Here is a 22,414-nt window from a genome sequence, read left to right as displayed (position 1 = left end):
AATAGCTTGTGCCTGCATCAAAGTTAAAGCCATTTAATAGCCAATGTGTGGGAGGCAAGGAGACACTCAAGCTGACAAGTTCAGCTGACTGATCCCTCAGCGCGGTTGAGGTCTATTTTAGAATTCAAATTTAATTGCAGCGATGGGATTTGAACCTGGAACCCCAGAGCATTGCTCCAGGTTTGTGGTTGAGAGACCACATGCTCCTAAAGCAGAACAGGATAGGGATGTTCAAAGAGAGGTTTTAATCTATCAAATTGCTCCCACCTCCCTTTCTTGGCCCCAAATAAGACCACGATGGACCTGGACCTGGTTAAGGAGTTGCATAAAATGAGAAAGCAATTGGTTTTCCCTATTCCTCGATGTCTGAAATGACATCAGGCTGGGTGCCAGCATTGCGGTAAACTACTATATAATTTAGCACCTGGTACGTATTGTATTACCTACCTCATGTTGAAGGATGCCCTCATTGGTTTCTGGAAGCTTTTCCTTTTGTTTCCACCCTACTGAGTATCTTGCCCACTGTAGTGCATGATTAGTCAACAACTTTATACTGTCAGAGGTAACGTAGCCCTTCCTACCATCAGGGTGCAAGGCAGAGGGCAGTGGTGGGGAAGTCTCTTCTGCACTTATCGAATCGGGAATACGTATTCCAGTGTCCCCTCCTTCATCATTGATGTAGAGCATGGCGGCATTGTTTTTCAAACAAAGTTCCTGCTTTTTGAGGCAGGCCAGTGTCCCGAATGGATTCTGGTTCAATTCAGGCTGTGGCACTTTGTCCATGCCTGATTTCCACGCAAAGTTATTTGCCATTTTTGGGTAGGCCACGCTCTGCACAAGTCCACCATGTTTCATGGATGATGAGGGTATGGGCCTGACATTGGACTTCTTCACTCTGCTCTCAAAGTGTTTGATGTTGAAGTACATGTTCTCAATCCTTTCATCTTCCCGCAAGCGGTTCTGCAGGTTCAATCCACAGAAGGCATGCGAATCTCTCCCGGCCGTGCTGAGGTGAGCCTGTTCGAGCTCACAACGGCTGCTGCTGCTGCTTGCCGTGCTGCTGCAAAAGTCGGAGGTGCTGTTTTCTGCATCATCTTCCTGGAAGTTAAAATATTGAACTTCACTAACAGAGCAATCAAGACACATTATAAACAGCAGTGGAGTCACAGAGCCGGGAGTGGAGTTAGCAGAGGCCTCTCCTTTGCCACGCTCACTTTACAAAATGGTAGGCCATGGGTGGCAGCCCATTTATTCAAAGACAAAAGAAGGGTGAAAATCTATTTTAAAATAGGCTACAGATTAGATGTTGGCAGAGGGTTGGTGTTGCCAACCTTCCAGGAGGCTGCAGGAATTAAGGATTAATTTCCCAGCAAGTAAACCTGGAGAAAATTATACAGATATTTTAAAAACATGTTTTTTGCTTCATTTTCTTTGAACATTTTGGTTAATTAATCATCCGATAAGAATCTGCCCACTTTTCTGGCAAAAACAAGAGTGACAAGGAAAGTTATCAATCTGAAATGTTAACTTTGCTTCTCCCTCCACAGATGCTGCCTGACCTGCTGAGTACTTTCAACATTTTCTGTTTGGGTAAAGGCAGCAAACTGGGCTTCTAGTTCAGTTCATTTCAGGGAACTATAACCGTGATCATCAAGATCATCGCAGGAGGATAACTGTGGATCTGTCTAAAGCTTACACCACAAAGTGAGGATCAGAGAAAGGGCGCCACATACTTGCACTGGTATTGGAGGGCAGCTCTCCTGCTCAGGGGTCTTTGACCGATTTTGCGAAGCTTTAGTCCTGCCTTTGACCTTGTGTTTGGATTTTCTCTTCCTATGCTTCCTTCTGGGGCGTTTATTGGTCTCTCGGTCCTGTTGCAGCCGGGGCAGTTGTCCTCCGACCACCTTTGCCACATTGTTTGGAACAGTTTCTAAATTCAATCTTTCCGAATGGTTGCTGAGGAAAGGAAGAAGATCTGGTCAAAGAAATAACTGCTGACATGATTATTATTGTGCTATGCTCACAGAATTCAATTTTTAATATGCTCTACAATATAACCCTTCAAACTTAAAGCTTTTGCAATCCAAGAGTGTTTAAATTTTCACACAAGTTTTTAAACATTATTTTTATAGTTTCAAAATTGGCTTGTTAAAAGATGAGGAGTGATCTAATTGAGATAGTTAAAATGGTTAAATCAATTAGTTAGAGAAGCTACTTCATCTGATGGGGAAATCATAGCAAGAGGGGACGATATTAAGATTAGAACGTTCAGAAATGAAATCCGGAAGCACCATTTTATACAAAAGGTAGTGGAAATCTAGAACACTCTCTTCCAACTCTCTCCCCCACTCTCTCTGTGATGCGGAGGTCAACTAGAGCTCCCAAGACAGAAACTGATAGATTTTCACCAGGCAACATTACAAAGGGATACCTTTCAAAGGTGGGTGAATGCATTTGAAGCAATGATCCAACTGAATGGTGAAACAGGATGGAGGAATTGAAAGGCCCACACTTGTATCCATGTTCCTTCCCAGCCACTGTCACAAGAGGGGTTGCTCTTCGAACCTGCGTTACTTTCTGAATTTCTCTTTCACTGTTACCAGACCGATCCCTCAACAATTGTGCATTACTGAGCCATCGTGACATCCCACATTAGCTTTTACTCTGTCCCAGGCCCCCCTTTCTTCTCCTTCAAACCAGGAACAGCCATATGTACTATCTACAAGATGCACTGCAACAATTCACCAATGAATCTTGGACAACACCTTCCAAATCCACAATCATTTCGATCTAGAAGGACAAGGGTAGCAGATACACGGGAACAAGTGAGTCTGTTAAACGGATGGGTTTATATTTCCAATTCCCTTGTCAATGATTTTTGTCTGGTTAGTTAGGAGGGTTTTGTTCCTATATTCTTTAAAATGACTTTGGATTTGCATTTAGATCATTCAAGTTCCCCCCAAGCCACACACCACCCTGAAATAATCACCGTTCCTTCGCAGTCACTGGGTCAAAATCTTGGAATTCCCTCCCTCATGGCATTGTGGGTCAACCCACAGCATGTGAACTGCAGTGGTTCAACCCACAGCATGTGAACTGCAGTGGTTCAAGAAGGCAGCTCACCACCACCTTCTCAAGGGCAATTAGGATGGGCAATAAATGCTGACCAGCCAGCGACGTCCAGATGCCATGATTGAATTTTTTAAAAATGCATCGATGATGTCCTTAGTTGCAGAATGTTTGGAAGCTCCTTACCTGTAACTGTTCGGTGTTGCTATAAACTGTGGCTTCTCACAACTGGGAATGAGCTTCTGGTTCCCCACACCTGTAAAGACCAATAATCTGTTAAAATTTACGTAAAAGACAGCCAGTAGAACTCTGGAGTGCCATACTAATCCAAACACAAGAAACTGCCCAAACTCATTTACAAAGATCGGAATATGCAGCTAACAACTTCATTTGGATTTTTATTTGGGGGTGGGGGTGGCGGTGGAGGAATGGGCAGGGGGTTGGGGCAGCAATTCCTGAGCTAATGACATCCCAGGAGTTGTTTTTTACCTTCTGGGATCTAACTCACTGGGGTCAATAAATCCTCAATGAGTAAAATACCGAAGGGCTCTGGCAGTCTGTAATTTCGGAGTTACTGTTAAACAGACAGGTTTATATTTCCAATTCCCTTGTCAATTATTTTTTTCCCAGTTTTTCAGGAGGGTTATGTTCCTGTATTCTTTAAAATGACTTTGGATTGGCTTTTAGATCATTCAAGAACTCCAAAGCAGAATGAGTGTGAATGTTTCCTTTTTAATACGGTGCCTCTGCTACAATGGGAAACAGTGGGTGATGCCCTTTAACATCAAGAACCCACTCAGCAATCGGTGCTATTAACACAACCACAATAGTGGGTTTGGATTCAATTCCATTCCTGTTACAGAATAGATTCTTACTGTTAACAACAAGCTAACAAATTTTAACCTTTTGGAGAAGAGCAAAATCATTCGGGAACAATGGTGCGTCTGTGGACATGGTTAGTATCTGGCATCCAAGAGCGTCATTGCAACAGAATGAAAAAGTGCTGACCTGCCAGATCGGTGACTCCAATAGATTTCTACCAACCCTCTTCTCAGTGACTGATGTCATTTAAGTCCAATACAATACAACAGCAGGATTCTCTACCCACCTGTCGCCTGTGCGATGTAGGAATATTTGCTTCCATGTTCATCCGTTTCCTGTTTTGCCGTTCCCTCGGTTAAAACTTTCTCCGGGAGGCACATTTTTGTACAGCGCCTGTATTCGCCGATCTCGGATCGCTTGCTCTCCATCTGGCTAATCGGGAGTTCTTGTTGGTCCCTGATGACGGACTCAGCAGTGTGCCGAGATGAGCGTTTGACTGCCATTTCCTCTGTTTGACCTGGAAAGCAGGCAAAAAAAACCAGATCTTATAAATCAAGCCAGAGTTCAGTGTGACTCTTGGCCAAGTGACTACTCAGCACGATCAGCCAGCTAACACCTTGCGGTCTTAAGATATAGGATGGAATCTTCTGCCCCCATGAGAAGCGAGGAAGGAGGTGGGAGGGCCTGAAAATTAGGTGGGTTTACATTGGAACTGATACAAGTGGGAAGTTGTTGGGTAAGTTCCAGGCAGGAAGGGCCCATCTGCGCTTGAGACCCTTAAGTGCTCAGTTGACATGAGGGTATCTTCCCACCTCTGCTACTATCATGTGGCCAGCGTGACTGGTTAAACTGTGCAGGCTGCATGGCAGCTGATGGGTGGGAAGGGGGGAATCCCTCAATCTGCAATAATCTATGCATGATCAAGGGCATGGATGTATGGCAGGGTGTGGCCGCTGGCAGCCACTCCTTCTGTCCTTGTTGCTGACCCCCCATAACCCCTTCCCCACCCCCCCCCTTTCTCTGCAACTCCCACCCCATGAGGCTCCCTGTCACCACACATTCCTCCTGGTCACTCATTGATGTTGGGACTTGGAGCAGGGGGTTCCAGCCGCAGCCACGGCCTCCTCCACAGCACTGCCAAATGTAAGAGCTGCTTGCCTTCGATTGACCAGCTGCTCTAAGCAGGCAGGATGCTGTACCCCGGGGCCTTCACCCGGGAGGAGGACCCGTCACTGTCCTCTTAAGTGCCTGATAGGCAGAAGATACACTGGGCCTTTTCCTAAGAGTCAGCTTGTATGTCTCACCACATTCTCAGGCAGGATGGGAGACACCCACAGAAGATTCCACCCATAGAATCATACAACACAGAAGGTGCTTATTTGGCCCATCACACTTATGCTAGTTCTTTGAAAGAGCTATTTAATAAATTCCACTCTCCTGCTCTTTCCCTGTCGCCCTGAATTTTTCTCTCCATTTAGGATACAAATTCTCTTCGAAAGTTATGACTCTAGTGGTTTCTGCCAGCCTTCCCAGAAATGTATTACAAATCATAACAATTCTGCTAATCTGCTTCCTCTAGTTACTGACCCCCTGCCAGTAGAGCCTTATTGACACCAATCTAAACCTCTAATAATTTTGAATATCTTTGTTATCAATCTCTTTAGCCTCTCTGCTCCAAGGAGAACAATCCCAGATTCATCTCATCATCTCCATCTCACCAAATACCTGAATTCCTTCACTGTTAAATAATGATACAAAAACGTGAACAGATGGTGTGAGGAGTATGTATTTGATGGATCTCTCTCTGCATACAGTATTTGATTTAGTTGTAACAGTTGTCATCATGGGGTGTACTACAAAGCCAGACCTGGGTAGGTAGGGGACAGGTCTGGCTGTAATTCTATACTAACCCATTTAATAAAGTTAAAACAATACATTTTTTAAATCATTTTTTGACCTCCCCAAGTGCTTCACAGAAAATCAAGTATTTTTGAAGTGTAATCATTATTATAAATGTGGAAAACACATCTGTGCACAGCAAGATCCCACAAATGGCAATGAAATTGTGACCAGGGAATCTGCTTTCTACTGAGGGATAAACATTGGCCAAGACACTGGGGAGAATGCCCATGCCCTTCTTCAAATAGTACCTGGGCTCCTTTACATTCACCTGAAAGGGAAGACTGGGCTCCAGTTTGATATCTCATCTGAACAGTGTGGATCTCCCTTAGTGGGGCTCTGGAGTGCCAGTCTCCACTATGTGCTGAAGTTTCTGCAGAGGGACTCACAAACAACTCCTTTAAAATTGTGAAGGGATTTCTGATGGTGCCAAGGTCTCAGCCACTGGTAACACGTGGTATGCATGGTACTACATTGATTAACTTACGGAGATGCTGGATAAGTGAACAAGGGAGAAAGGAACTGAAGGTTTATTGAGATGAAGTAAACTGAGCATGAGGAGGACTGTGTGGAGCATAAACATCAGCGTAGACTGGCGAGGCCTAATGTTTCTTTCTGTGCCATGATTTCTATGCACTGTAAAAGTAATTTCTAGGCTATATCTGCTTCCAAACCATCTTTACAGCTGGGATACACGACGAGGGTTAACAGTGGAACTGAGTGACGCTGGTCACTCTCTCTAAACCTGTAGTGTCTCATTGACGTATATATGCAGTACAGTATTTAATGTAGCCCATTGCGATGGGAAATATGGTGGCCAGGCCCATTTAATCACAAGAGAGACAGTGCAGAAACCCTCCCACTATTAAGTTGGAGGCAGGAGTGGCCTCGGGGAGAATGCTTATGGTATGTTGTCAATGAGGCTCATTATTGAGCCACTTGACACTAATTATCTCTGGACCCATTGGAATTGCGTGGTGGCTCAGGGGTTACATGCAAGTGGCACGGCTTTCTCATGTCTCCCAGAGCCCACCTAGCAAACCATGCTAGGTTTGCCTGTGATTAGTTCCTGTGCGAGGGAGCTGGCATTGGGCAGGAGGGTGTCTGCTGAAAGCCACTATCCACCCTCCTGCCCCACACCTCCTCCCAGCAATCCCTATCCCACGCTCACTCACCTGAGGCCTGGGTCCATCAGTGATCCTGGGCCTCTCCTTTGGTGCCCCACTGGCAGCAACCATCACTCCCAACAGAGCTCTGTACAATGGAAAGTGGCAGCCTCCAATTGGCCAGCAGCTCTGGGCAGGCGAATTTCCACCTCAGGGGGTTTAAATCCTGGGGAAGGTCTGACGCTGGCCAGTTAGGCACTTAATCTGGTCAGAGTTCCCCCTCAGAAATGGCACAGGTTTCCTACCGACCCGCCAAGCAGTGGGCTAAAATCAGCACCAATTAACATTAAATTCCACCCATAGTTCTTTAAGCTCTTTGCCCATGGGGGTGGGGATGCAGATTCTGCTTTTCAATCTCTTTGTTCGGATGTATTTTAATCAGCACTGCAGTATCTATTCCTCAAACCAGCAGTTCTGATGTTGGTTTCAAATTTGAATGTGATTGTTTTGGTGAAATCACAGGTTAAACTAGGAAAATTCTTTGTACATTGTTACATTAGAGTTATTCAATAGAACGCTGATGTATGGCAACTTGTTGAAAGCATAAGTTCACAATAAGAACCATTCATGTGCCTCTTGTTTTAGAGATGGAGAAAGCAGAAAGACTTCCATTTATTCCACATCTTTCACAATTCTGGGACGTCACACAGCACATTACATCTAAATAGGGGGAAGCAATGGCCTGGTGGTATTATCGCTAGACTATTAATCCAGGAACTCAGCTAATGTTCTGGGGACCCGGGTTCGAATCCCACCACAGCAGATGGTGAAATGTGAATTCAATAAAAGAAATCTGGATACAAGAATCTACTGATGACTATGAAACCGTTGTCAATTGTCAGAAAAACCCATCCGGTTCACTTTAGGGAAGGAAATCTGCCATCCTTGCCCGGTCTGACCTACATGTGACTCCAGAGCTACTGCAATGTGGTTGACTCTCAACTGCCGTCGGGCAATTAGGGATGGGCAATAAATGCTGGCCAGCCAGCAACACCCATGTCCCACAAATGCATAAAAAAATACATCCAAGGTAATTTAGAAAACTTGGAAGCCAATTTGTGCACAGCAAGCACAATTAGTTAGGTGGGTTGGCCATGCTGAATTGCCCATTAGTGTCCAAAGGTGTGTAGGTTTGGTGGATTAGCCATGGTAAATGCAAGGGATTACAGGGATAGGGCAGGGGTGGGGTGGGCCTGGGTAAGATGCTCTTTTGGAGAATCGGTGCAGACTCAATGGGCCAAATGCCTCTTACTGCACAGTCAGGATTCTATGATTCTGAGGGTTCTATGATCAAATCATCTATATTATATGTTGATGTAGAGATAAATACGGGCCAGAAGTTAGCATCCAGCATTCAGAGGCAGATCTACAGTAGACTCCAGATGCCAAACGCACCACTAGAGACTGCTTGCCTTTGGTTTTGCCATTTTATTTCAGCCCTGGGAGGGCATGGTCTCTCAGTGCAGCTGTACAATCCGGCAATGCAATTTTGGCATCTTTTGAAAGATTGGATCTTCTTTGTCCATACAGTGGAGGAACTGTGTTTGCACCAATCCTGTGCACGTACAGGTCCTCCGGTGCGGCCAAAACTACCAGTGGTTCAGACGGACACATTTAGCACTACCGGGATTGGATTTCATTCCAGAACGATTTACACTGGATAATATGGTTTTTCCAATGACACAAGAAGTTTAACTCAGACACACAGACCAGGAACAAGAAAGAATCATTCTGGAATCTTAGCCTACGCAGAGTTTGCTGTTCTCAGATAGGGTTGGCCTCAGTGCCATCTGGTTATAAAAAGGAAAACTGGGTATGGTTCCTGTTCTAGATTGCTGTCCAATGACCTCAGTTAAGATTCTTGGGGGTGGAACTGGATGAGTCTGGATGTGATGCCCCTGCTGTGATTCCTGGTGGCACTCACTGCCCAGGTTTACACAAATAATGACCATTCGAGCAACATACTGGAGAGAGTGGGGGCTGGGTACACAGCCAAAAACTATGGTCCATGTCAATATAGTCTTGCTTGGCAGCAATTCCTCAGATGAAGGGAAGGGAGCAAGTCAACAAATAAATGGGGTAGTATTTACAGAGTCTTACAGCACAGACATAGGCCATTTGGTCCAACTGGGTTCATGTTGGTGTTTACATTCCACACAAGTCACTATTATCCAATAGGGTGAGCCAATCAAAACATCAGCACAACACAAGCTGCTACTTTCACAGAGAGGTCCCAATTTATCACATTCACTCCTCACAAGATCCATTTACTTCAGGGCAAAGAAATTGTCTAAATTTCTATTTCTCATTTGGTGAACCTGCAGATCATCTGTGTTGGAAACAAAATATTTTGACATCCTGGTTGCTCCCAGGAATAACAGTGGTGGCAGGAGTCACGAGGAGTGGCACGGAGGCACAGTGGTTAACACTGCTGCCTCACAGCACCAGGGACCAAGTTCAATTCCAGCCTTGGGTCACTGTCTGTGTGGAGTTTTCATGTTCTCCTCATGACTGCCTGGATTTTCTCCGGGTGCTCCGGTTTCCTTCCACAGTCCAAAAGTGTGCAGGTTAGGTGGTTTGGCCATGCTGAATTGCCCCTTAAGGCGTGATTTTACAGCCTCGCTTGACCCAAGACCAGAAAATCCTGCCCAAGGTCAACAGACTTTCCCATTGTCCGCCCCTCGCCTGCTCAGATTCATGTGGCGGGCGGGGCAGTAGAATTCCGGCATTACTGTCCAATGATCTGTAGGTTAGGTGGATTGGCCATGGTAAACATCTGGGGTTACGGGGATAGGGGAGGAGAGAGGGCCTGGGTAAGATAATGCCCAGAATTTTACCATCCCACCTGCCACAGGAATCGGAGCAGATCATGGAAAGGTCCATTCACCTCGGGCAGGATTTCAGGGCAAGTGAGGCCATAAAATCCTGTCCAATCTGTCAGAGAGTCGGTGCAGACTCGATGGGCCGAATGGTCTCTTCTGCACTGTAGGGATTCTATGATTGCCCTAGCCTAAACTAGATGTTGAGTAAAGAACCACTTACCTCCAAACAATCTTCCAACCGATGCACTACAAGAGAAGTCTATACGGCCAGCGCAAATTATTTAATTTCTCTCACCTTCAGCCAGCCTGTGGTTTCTCTGAGTGAACCTGGCATCTCAGTACAGATCTGCTGTTGGTTGCATGATGTGGGCTTGTGTCAACTAGGAAATGAACTGAGACTACCTGCACACATTCCACTTAGGAGCCCTTTGAGTGGCAATAAAGAGAGGAGTCTTTTACATCATGTCTGGACAGGGTACAGAACCAGGTCCCAGAAATAAATAACTTTTAAAACAGCAGTCTGCCCACACCTTCTGAACTTAAGACTGTTTTCATTGGATTCAGCCCAACTTCTTAAAAGGGCACAGAGGGGAACTGAACACAGCTAACCACACGCTGCAGAAGCAGTCACCTCTGACAACAGTGACATTGGAATATTGACAACCAGGGTAAAGGGACACCGTAGCAAATCAACTCTGGTACAAATATGCCTGTTCTAAATGAAAAATAAACTGATATGGGCGGCACGGTGACACAGTGGTTAGCACTATTGCCTCACAGCTCCAGGGACCCGGGTTCGATTCCTGGCTTGAAAGTCATTGTCTGTGCAGAGTTTACACGTTCTCCCCGTGTCTGTGTGGGTTTCCTCTGGGTGCTCCGGGTTCCTCCCAAAGATGTGCGGATTAGATGCATTGGCCATGCTAAATTGCCCCTTGGTGTCCTGGGATGTGTCGGTTAGAGGGGTTAGAGGGATTAGCGGGGTAGATATGTGGGGTTCAGGGGATAGGGTCTTGTTGTCCGTGCAGACTCGATGGGCCGAATGGCCTCCTTCTGCACTGTAGGGATTCTATAGCCGCCAGCATCATGATTCTGTCTGTCTGTCACTGTACTCCGCTCCCTATCTCAACCAGAATCTATGTATTCTCAGACAGCACCTGGCCCTTTTGTTTTCCGGAATTCAGCAGAATGGAGAAGGTTACGGTGTTTATCCGAAACACACTCGCTGCTAACCAACATGACACCACCAAAATAAGCCGCAAGGACGGAAAGTATGTAGCGTCTCAGCACCTCGGATGCAACAATAACCAAACTGTATCTATACTGGGAGAGTTAGAACAGAAAAACAAACAAACCGCCTGCTAACAATTCCCAGTCATTTTGTTTCTGGGGAAGGGATAGGAAGGATCGTGTGTTCCTGGTTTGGAAACAAGGATACAGTTACCCTTCGTGTTATTCCAATGACCCGCTTGTACGATTTACTCCCTATTCTCCAGTTTCCTCCTTTGGTTTTTAAGCTCTGATTCTCCTGAAATTACACACCCAGCGACAGATTTCAAACAAAAACCTCTGTAGAACTGTAACACACATACATACCCAAAGGCTGCAACTCAGGGGATGGGGGTTACATGAGTCTCCTCTGATGTTGAGAAACGACTTGTGCAGAGAGGAAGCGAGCCCAGCCTCGGAACTGTTCAGTTTCAATCTCCTCTCTCTGTGTAAAGTGCTGGCGAGCAGCCAGAATCTCAACCAATAGCACAGAAACAGTGACCTCAGCTCCAGAAGCCGGCCCAGCCATTGGCTGCTATTGTTCCTGATTTACAGGAATAGTCCGAGCTCATTCCAGGAAGTTTTCTTAACTGAAAACAGGCTTGGCTGCTACGAGCATGTCCCAGTTTGGGTGGCAGGTCCGGTCGAACTGTTCCCAGGCATTCTTACTGTTCTATTGTTCTGGACACTTGGTACAAAGAGCTAGCTGTAGGGAGCTCACCTGAGATGTTAGACTGAAGCCCAGGCTGGCTGTCAATCCATGGGAGTCAATAGAACAAGGGAGTTCTGCACCTTGTCCATAGAATCCCAATAGTGCAGAAGGCGGCCATTCAGCCCGTCGAGTCTGCACCGGCTCTTTGACAGGGCGATACAGTGGTTAGCATTGTTGCCTCACAGCGCCAGGGACCTGGTTCAATTCCAGCCTCAGGTGACTGTATGGAGTTTGCATGTTCCCCCCGTGTCTGCGTGGGTTTCCTCTGGGTGTTCCAGTTTCCTCCACACTCCAAAGATGTGCAGGCTAGGTTGTTTGGCCATGATAAATTGCCCCTTTAGTGTCAGAGGGACTAGCGGAGTAAATATGTGGGGTTCTGGGATAGGACCTGGGTGGGATTGCTGTCAGTGCAGGCTCGATGGGCCAAATGGCCTCCTCCTACACTTTAGATTCTATGAGAGCATCTTACCTAGCCCCCACCCCAATCTCATAACACACGCTTTTACCATATTCATCCACCTAACCACGCAAGAACTAGAAGCAGGAGGAGGCCACCTGGCCCTTCAAGCCTGCCCCACCATTCAACACAATCATGGCTGATCTATGCCGGCCTCAGCTCCTTTTCTGTGCCATTTCCCCATAGCCCTCCATTCCTTTATCTATCAAATATTTATCCACCTCCACTTTAAATACTTCAAGCATCCAGCACCCTTTGGGGTAGAGAATTCCAAAGACTCATCACCATCTGCAAGAAGAAATTTCTACACGCCTGCACATTTTTGGACACTAAGGGGCAATTTAGGTTGGCCAATCCATCTAACCTGCACATCTTTTGATTGTGGGAGGAAACCAGGGCACCCAGAGGAAACCCACACAGGGAGAATGTGCAAACTCCACACAGTTACCCAAGGCCGGATTTGAACCAGGATCTTTGGCGCTGTGAGGCAGCAGTGCTAACCACCGTGCCACCAGTCCTGGCCAATCTCACTAAAACAGATTATCTGCTCATTATCAAATTGATGCTTGTGTGAGCACCACATTTCTTCATCATCAGTGACTACACTTCGAAAATACTTTAATAGTTGCAGAGTGCCTTTGGTTTTCCTAACGAGGATGTGAGCACAATTATATAAATGCCAGTCCTCCCTTTCAATGTGTAACATTTGAATTCCTTCACTTCATTATAACATCTCTCAGCACTTCACATACATATTATTTTTCTTTTTGGTTGTAAGGCTCCACAACAAGCAATTGGTGATGACTGGCTATTGTGTTTTAGTGCTGATGGTTAAAACATTAAAAAGGACTTCAAAGCCTCACCAAATTATGAATTTACACTATCATGTCACAGGGTTTTACAACACAAAATGAGGCCCTCCAGCCCACCATACTTCAGCTCACGCTCAAGCACCTACCTATCTATTCTAATCCTATTCAGTCCATAGCCTTGTATGTTTATGGCATTTCAAGTGCTCATTTAAATGTTTCTTAAATGTTGTGAGGGTTGCCACCTCTACCACCCTTTCAGCCAGTGAGTTCCAGATTCCCACCATTCTCTGGGTGAAAAAGAGTCTTTTCTCAAATCCCCTCTAAATCTCCTATTTATCCTATCTATGCCCCTCATAATTTTCTTCACCTCAATCAGGTTCCCCCCCCCCCTTCCTTCTCTGCTCTAGGGAAAACAACCCCAGCCGAACCAGCCCCTCTCAGAGCTGAAATGCTCCAACCCAGTTAACATCCTGGTGAATCTCCTCTGCACCCTCTCTAGTGCAATCACATCCTTCCTATAGTGTGGTGACCAGAAGTGCACAAAGTAATCTAGCTGTGGCCTAAAAAAGCATTTCATGCAGCTCCATCTGACTCTGTGGCTTCAATATCATTTGTAATGGGATGCCCAAAACTGCACCCAAAACTCCAATTGTAGCCTAACCAATGTGACTTTCAAATATGCCATTGCTTCATTACTTTAATACTCTAACCCCAAGACTGTTTACTTCCAGTTCCACAATATCACCCATCTCCTTCCCTGCCTCAGCCCACCAGCTTCAGGAAGCCACAGCCAAAACTTAGTCACCCAATAGACATGACTTCCTGGCTAACCTTCATCTTTTCCATTCTTCATCAACTGCAGCTCACCTGATCGGTCACATTGACTTCTTTGGCTGATTATCTAATCTTCCCTTTCACTGAGCAAGGCTCCATACTAACTGATAAGATGCACCTCATATCTGCGTGAGAATAATGTACACTAGTTCTCCTCAGGTACATTCACATAGGATCAAGCTACACATTCCCCGATCGGCACAAGTTTGCATAATACCTTTGATTTGACTTTTTAAACGGCAATATGGAAATCTTGATGGTCAACCTGTCATCTGCCAACAAAATAAAATGTGTTTCACCAACAAAACATTGTTCAAACCAAACCAAAAAAAACCCACACTTTGTAAACTGTGACATCTGATTAATTGTAAGTAAGTGAGTTGTACGTTCCCCCCATGTAAAGTAACAGCACAACAACAACTTATAGTTTACTCCTGCTATAAAGCTGTCCTTTAAGTACTGAGTAACGTGAACGGCATTGAAAAGGTTGGCTGTGCCCCGCTAATGCAACTGATTCATTCACTTTGTTTTAAAGGGACAAATAATAGGTTTGAATTCTCGGGACTAGGCTGTGTACGCACATGCAATGTCAAGCCCAAGTTCTACAGTAACTTGTCGGCAGTGGCTTGCAGCAAAACAGTAACCAGAAACCAGAGCTCAGTACAGAATGCAGCTCTGACAACAATGTCTTGTGTTCATATCAGGAAACAAAGAACCACAGTCAACAAGGTACTTCAGAAGTGCTGTCGCTCCTGTGATGTATGGAAATATATTGAACAATACGACATACAGTGAGCTACCACAAGCAGCAGTGAGGTAAATTAACACAATCTGTTTCTAATTTTTTTTTTTATTCATTCATGGGATGTGGGCGTCGCTGGCTGGGCCAGCATTTATTGCCCACCCCTGAGGGCATTTAAAAGTCAACCATGTTTTATTTATTATTTACCTAAGAGTCAACCACATTGTTGTGGATCTGAAGTCACATGTAGGCCAGACCAGGTAAGAATGGCAGATTTCCTTTCCTGAAGGACATTAGTGAATCAGATGGGGTTTTTACAACAATCGACAATGGTTTCAGTCACCATTAGACTCTTAATTCCAGATTTCTTTTATTGAATTCAAGTTTCACCATCTGCCATGGTGGGATTCAAACCTGGGTCCCCAGAGTATTACCGTGGGGTCTCTGGATTACTAGTCCAGCGACAATACCACTACACCACTGCCTCCTCTGTTTTTAATAATATCGGATGAGAGATGAATATTGGGTCACAAATCAGGAGAACTGCTTTCCTCTTCATTGAATAGGAACATAGGAACAGGGGTTGGCCTTCAGCCCTGCTCCACCATTTAATACGAGCGTGGCAGATCCGACATATCAATGCCTTTTGAAGCCACGATCTCTATAACTCTTTACTTTATTGTAAATCAGAAATCTAGCAATCTCTCCTTTAAACATACTCAATGACTGAGCTTCCACAGCCTCTGGGGTAGAAGATTCCAACGATTCACAACCCTCTGTGTAAAGAAATTTCTCCTCTTCTCAGTCCTTAGTAGCAAGCCCCTTATTTTGAAATTATGCCCCCTAGTTCCAGACTACCAACCAAGGGGAAACATCTTACCTGCATCTCCCCTACCTATTCCTTTAAGTATTTTATAGGATTCAGTGAAATCACCTCTCATTCTTCGGAACGCTAGAGAATACAGGCCTAGTTTCACCAATTTCTCTTCATAGGACAGTCCCGCCATTCCCGGAACAAGTCTGGTGAAGCTTCGTTGCACTCCCTTTATGGTAATAATATCCTTTCTGAGGTAAGGGGACCAAAACTGCACACAGTACTCCAGGCATGGTCTAACCAAGCTCCTGTACAATTGAATAAAGAACTCACTACTCCTGTACTCAAATCCTCTTGTGATAAAGGCTAACATTCCATTAGCCTTCCTAATAGCTTGCTGCACCTGCATGTTAGCCTTCAGTGACTTTATGGACAAGGACATCCAGGTCTCTTCACACATTTACACTTTCTAATTTCTTACCACTGAGTAAATACTCTGCACATCCGTTCCTTCCAACAAAATGGATTACCTCACATCTTTCCACAATATATTCCAGCTGGCATGTTCTTGCCCACTAACTAAGTCTGTCCAAATTCTCCTGTAGCCACATTGCATCTTCCTCACAACTCACGTTTCTGCCTAGTTTTGTAACATCCGCAAACTTGGACACAGGGTTGGTTTGTTTCTTCAGGCGTTGAGAGAATATCTAATTCGTACATAGGGTTGCCAACTGTGATTAAATATATTCCTGGAGGTTTTGTCACATGACTTGCTCCCATGCTCCACGTATCACTTCAGCAACACACCATCTTTGTGACTCACTGAGTTTTTATGCCAATTGGAAAGGAAAAAGATTATTATCCAATTGAATGATTAGCTGTCAGCTAAACACCCCTTTGTCCCCCATTTTCAATATTTTTCTATCTGGTAAAGAGAAATGTTTAAAGAAACTTACAAAACATAACTATCTTTTTTCATGTTCTGATGATTTTTCTCAGGGTTGCACACAGCAGTGTCCTGGATCCTGTAGGCTACAGGCCAATCTTGCAAGGTAGTAACATTATATTGTACACGACCAGCAAGGACTGATACAAGCAAGTCACAAATTTGAAAGTTTGATCTATCATTTGGATGGCAATCATCCAGGGTGGGGGGGATGGCTGAAGTTTCAAGTCAAAAGGAATATTGTTAATGTATCTTTGGCAAAAATATGCTGTGATTGTATTACACATGATGCCTTTTATTTGTTACACAAGCTTGAATAAACAAGGCCATGGTTAATGATTTGGACTTGAATGTGGAGCGCATGATTGGGAAATTTGCAGATGATACAAAATTGGCCATATAGTGGTTAGTGTAGAGGAAAGCTGCCAGCTCCAAAATGATATGGGTGGGTTGGTGGCAGATTGAATTCAACTCTGGTAAGTGTGAGGTGATGCATTTAGGGAGGAAAAACAGTAAAAGGAAATACACAATAAATTGGAATATACTAAAAGAGACAGATTAAGTGAGAGATCTTGATTTGCAAGTGCACAGGCCCCTAAAGGTAGCAGTATAGGTAGATAAGGTTGTAAGGAAGGCATATGGAATGCTCTCCTTCATTGGCAGAGGTATAGAATTCAAAACAAGGGATATAATGATGGAACTGTATAAGACAATGGTGTCTGGAGTATTGTGTGCAATTCTGGTCACTACATTATAGGAAGTATGTAATTACTAGAATGTTGCCAGGGCTGGAGGAGAGATTGGAGAAGTTATGGTTGTTTTCCTTGGAACAGAGGAGGCTGAGGGGTGACATGATTGATGTATACAAAATTGTGAGGGGTAGAGATATGAGTAGACAGGAGGAACCTGTTTCCCTTGGCAGAGGGTTGAAAAACTAGAGGTCAATGCTCTTCTTAACTCTTTCTTTAGGTCCTTCCTGGCTAACTTGTAACTCTCAAGCGCCCTAACTGAGCCTTCACGTCTCATCTCATCAATACTGGATCACTATTACTGGAGGATCAGCCAGTGAAGATGGAGGGGGACACTGGGGCAGCAGCCTTGCTTGGTTCCAGATCATATCAACGAGGACGAAGTAGAAAGGGTCGAGAGCTTCAAGTTTTTAGGTGTTCAGATCACCAACAACCTGTCCTGGTCCCCCCATGCCGACACTATAGTTAAAAGAAACCATCAACGCTTCTACTTTCTCAGCCTTTCTATAGGTATGTCAGGAGTAAAAGAATGACTAGGGTAAGATTAGGGCCAGTCAAGGACAGTAGTGGGAAGTTGTGCGTGGAGTCTGAAGAGATAGGAGAGGCACTAAATGAATATTTTTTGTCGGTATTCACACAGGAGAGGGACAGTGTTGTCGAGGGGAGTACTGAGATGCAGCCTGTTGGACTGGACAGGATTGAGGTTCATAAGGAGGAGGTGTTAGCAATTCTGGAAAGGGTAAAAATAGATAAGTCCCCTGGGCCGGATGGGATTTATCCCAGGATTCTCTGGGAGGCTAGAGAGGAGATTGCAGAGCCTTTGGCTTTGATCTTTGTGTCGTCATTGTCTACAGGAACAGTGCCAGAAGACTGGAGGATAGCAAATGTTGTCCCCTTGTTCAAGAAGGGGAGTAGGGACAACCCTGGTAATTATAGACCGGCGAGCCTTACTTCTGTTGTGGGCAAAGTATTGGAAAGGATTATAAGAGATAGGATTTATAATCACCTGGAAAGGAATAATTTGATTAGAGATAGTCGGCATGGTTTTGTGAAGGGTAGGTCGTGCCTTAGAAATCTTATTGAGTTCTTTGAGAAGGTGACCAAAGAGGTGGATGAGAGTAAAGCAGTTGATGTGGTGTATATGGATTTCAGCAAAGCGTTTGATAAGGTTCCCCATGGTAAGCTATTGCAGAAAATACGGACACATGGGATTGAGGGTGATTTAGTGGTTTGGATCAGGAATTGGCTAACTGTAAGAAAACAGAGGGTGGTGGTTGATGGGAAATATTCAGCCTGGAGTTCAGTTACTAGTGGTGTACTGCAAGGATCTGTTTTGGGGCCACTGCTGTTTGTCATTTTTATAAATTACCTGGATGAGGGCGTAGAAGGATGGATTAGTAAATTTGCGGATGACACTAAAGTCGGTGGAGTTGTAGACAGTGCGGAGGGAAGTGGCAGGTTACAGAGGGACATAGATAAGCTGCAGAGCTGGACTGAGAGGTGGCAAATGGAGTTTAATGCGGAAAAGTGTGAGGTGATTCACTTTGGAAGGAGTAACAGGAATACAGAGTACTGGGCTAATGGTGGCAAATGGAGTTTAATGCGGAAAAGTGTGAGGTGATTCACTTTGGAAGGAGTAACAGGAATACAGAGTACTGGGCTAAAAGTAAGATACTTGGTAGTGTGGATGAACAGAGGGATCTGGGTGTCCATGTGCATAGATCCCTGAAAGTTGGCACCCAGGTTGATAGGGTTGTTAAGAAGGCATACAGTGCGTTAGCTTTTATTGGTAGAGGGATTGAGTTTCGGAGCCATGAGGTCATGCTGCAACTGTACAAAACTCTGGTGCGGCCGCACTTGGAGTATTGCGTACAGTTCTGGTCGCCGTATTATAGGAAAGATGTGGAAGTGTTGGAAAGGGTGCAGAAGAGATTTACCAGGATGTTGCCTGGTATGGTGGGAAGATCGTATGAGGAAAGGCTGAGGGACTTGAGGTTGTTTTCATTAGAGAGAAGAAGGTTAAGAGGTGACTTAATAGAGGCATACAAGATGATCAGAGGATTAGATAGGGTGGATAGTGAGAGCCTTTTTCCTCGGATGGTGATGGCTAACACGAGGGGACATAGCTTTAAATTGAGGGGTGAGAGATATAGGACAGATGTTAGAGGTAGGTTCTTTACTCAGAGTAGTAAGGGCGTGGAATGCCCTGCCTGCAGCAGTAGTGGACTCATCAACATTAAGAGCATTCAAATGGTTATTGGATAAACATATGGATGATATTGGAATAGTGTAGATTAGAGGGACTTTAGATTGGTTTCACTGGTCGGCACAACATCGAGGGCCGAAGGGCCTGTACTGCGCTGTAATGTTCTATGTTCTATGTCATAGATTCAAACTAAGTGGTAGAAAGATTAGAGGGGACACAAGGAAACCCTTTTTTTTTTTTACAGAGCATGGTAGGTGTTTGGAATTCGCTGCCTGAGTTGGTGGTGGAGGCAGAAACCCTGGACTCTAAAGAATACCTGGATCTGCACCTTAACTGCTGTAAGCTGCATGGCTATGGGTCATGTGCAGCAAAATTGGATTAGAAAGGGCACCTGTGTGTCTTTGGGTCGGCACGGACAAGGTAGACCAAATGACCCCCTTCTGTGCTGTATCATTTCGACGGCCGAAGGTTAAGTCAATTCAGCAGTGGCTGAATTAAATGCAGATATTTTCAGACAGAAGATTGCATCGTGTAAAGTGCTAAAAAGCCTCCAAACCTCCTGTGTGTGGGAATGAGAGTGTGAAATCCATGTCGCATTGCGGGTGAATGAATGCAGATGATTCTTAGGAGGCCAAAGTTGGGGGAGCTCCACCCAGAGCACTCGGAGACAGGAAATTAAGCCATTTGAAATCTGGATGCTGCACAATATGTTTGTATATAACTGTCTGAAACTGGGTTTACCTAAACAGAACGGGACGCACCAGGAATGTTCACTAGTCTAGTCTACTAATTACTGAAAAAGTAGTTTCCTCTTTCCAGAGAAAATAAAAACTGGAGGTTTCAAAACACTTTGATAGCCGAGCTCTGACAGGCAAACATTATGAACACATTTTTTTTTAAATCAAGATTTAATGGCAGGACAATTTGACATGTCATAAAAAGGATGTTTTTTGCCCCGAAATAAGAGTCAAAAATACAAGGAACTTCAACAGGCTTGTTGTCTTCACCCATGCCTGACTTAATTAAAACTGAATTTCTGTCTTGAAATTTAAAAAAATTAAGTATTTGCACTTTTCACAACCTCAGGACGTCCCAAAACATTCCGCCAAATAAATAACTTTGCAATTTACAAAAAACACGGTCGCCAATTTGTGCACAGCAAGCTCCCATAGGTAGTAATGTGATCACGACCAGATAATCTGTTATACTCATGTTGATTGAGGGCTAAATATTGTCCAGGACACTGCCAGGACTCTCTTGCTCTTCTTCAAAATAGTGCCAGGGGATCTGTTACATCCTAAGAAGCAGACAGAGCCTCATTTCTGATCCATAAGACTGCACCCCTGACAGTGTAGCACTCCCTCAGTACTGCACCGGAGTGTCTTCCTTAACCCACTGTCCCCAGATTTCCACTGGGGCAAAGTGATTTTGTTGATAGCCTATTCCCGGAGCAGAACCAAAATGCTTTGCTTTAATTAAAGAGGACAGCAACTTTGATATAGTGTTTATCACTGCAAGATGACAAAGCACATTGTTCCCCTGGGTCTATAATAATATTTTACATCATGCAGCACCTCCTGAACATTGTGTGGACACCCATTTAGAAAGCAGCAACGTAGAAAACATGCTGAGGTGACGGCTGGCATTGAGACATAGGAAGTTAAGGACAGGAGTAGCCCACTTTTACTTGAGCTGCTTTCAGAAGCTTCTGAAGGTCAGAGAGCCTGACAAAATACCAGGCACTGAGGTACCACACCTGAGCTGGCATTGCCAAGCATCCACATCATACTGGTACAGTCACAACTGAGTTGGGCTGGTGATGTATCCGGAATGCCTGACACTTACCAACCAAAGTGAATCTTCAATGGAGAGTTTGAGTCTGGGGTGTGCTTGCATGGCGGTCAAAGGAAACACTTAGGCAGCCAGGAAAGGCTTCATTAGGAATTCTGATATCGACTTGGAGTGCTGGGAGCAGCTTGCCCATGATCACTGCATGTGGCACAACCAAATAAGAAAGGGTGCTGCCTCTTTCAAAAGCAAGCACTTATCAGAGGCTGAGAGAACGTGCAAGGAGAGATAATCCTGAGCCAGCAGTTAATCCCAAACCCAGTCTGCAGAATCCTTACCTGTTTGCAGCAGAACCTTCCGGATGCAGATCGGTGACAGCAAGTCAGTAGTCCCTTTATCTCTCTCCTGATTTTGATTTCTATTGGAGTTAGTGGATGCTCAAGAGCCCAGAGCAGCAAGTTTGGAAGCTCGGCAATTTTACTGTTTTGCACAACTAAGTGAACATTGGAGCCTGGGGGCTTTCTGGTTAATACCAGGTCCAAAGGCCCAGATCCAATGGCCAGCTCTATAAATCGGTCATCCAGGCCTCATTCAACCGCATACAACCTTCTCTGGGGCAGGCCTGGGTAAGCCACGTTAATGGAATGCCAAACTGGGTGCAACTCAGCTTGGGAAGGCATCAGATACTGTAGCTACACTGCTGCTGAGCCCTGCCAACTGCCCCATGGGGAAGGAGGCAAACTGGCCCTTGTACTTAATCGTATCTTGTGCATAACATAGTTACCGAATCTATTTTTAGCTCCTATTCCTGGACTCCATCCTCTTAGTTTAATTATGCAATTAGATCAGATAATGTTAGCATCTAAAATTGTCTCACCTCTATTGGCCAGCTATCTTGGGACACTGAGGCACAGGCTGCTTTGTACAAGTTTACTTACTACATGACTATAATCACTACACCTCAAAGGTAACTCATTAACTAGGAAGCATCCTGAGGTTGGGAAGGGTGCACTTCACATGCAATTCTTTTCCTTATTTATTTCCAAACTGCATTGCAGCAATGTCACAAATAAAAGGATAGAAGTCAAAAGGGACATGCAGTGCAGAATGTTGAGGGACACAGATAAAGGGGAGATAGGCCATAAGAGGACACTCTGCCCAAGGAATTATTTATACCACTGCAAAAAGAAATCAGAGTAGGTGCGTGGCATGGGCAAGATGCCAATGACAGCTGCCCATCCACTGGCAATGGGCTTAAATTTCCTCATGCAGCACACTGACAGATCGGGTAGCTTGGCATGAAGACAGGT

The 22,414-nt window shown here is 44.8% G+C and overlaps 1 protein-coding gene across 5 annotated transcripts in view; it reads right to left on the bottom strand.

Moving 5' to 3' along the window:
• Positions 1-22,414, bottom strand: part of map3k14a (mitogen-activated protein kinase kinase kinase 14a) — a 57,020-nt gene that overhangs the window by 17,955 nt on the left and 16,651 nt on the right. For 3 of the 5 annotated variants that reach the window (XM_078223778.1, XM_078223782.1, XM_078223779.1), the window contains exons 2-5: positions 4,178-4,408; positions 3,256-3,325; positions 1,734-1,956; positions 448-1,098 (exon numbers count right to left, since the gene is read on the bottom strand). In XM_078223778.1, coding sequence (XP_078079904.1) covers positions 448-1,098; positions 1,734-1,956; positions 3,256-3,325; positions 4,178-4,394 — 1,161 coding nt within the window. In that variant the 5' untranslated portion in view covers positions 4,395-4,408. Of the gene's footprint in view, positions 1-447; positions 1,099-1,733; positions 1,957-3,255; positions 3,326-4,177; positions 4,409-11,371; positions 11,485-21,442; positions 21,536-22,414 lie in introns of those variants that run through there. The other 2 variants (XM_078223781.1, XM_078223780.1) reach the window with 2 other exon arrangements.

Source organism: Mustelus asterias, chromosome 11 (genome assembly GCF_964213995.1).
Source record: "Mustelus asterias chromosome 11, sMusAst1.hap1.1, whole genome shotgun sequence".
NCBI lineage: Eukaryota > Metazoa > Chordata > Chondrichthyes > Carcharhiniformes > Triakidae > Mustelus > Mustelus asterias.
This window is presented reverse-complemented; position numbering and strand designations above follow the sequence as displayed.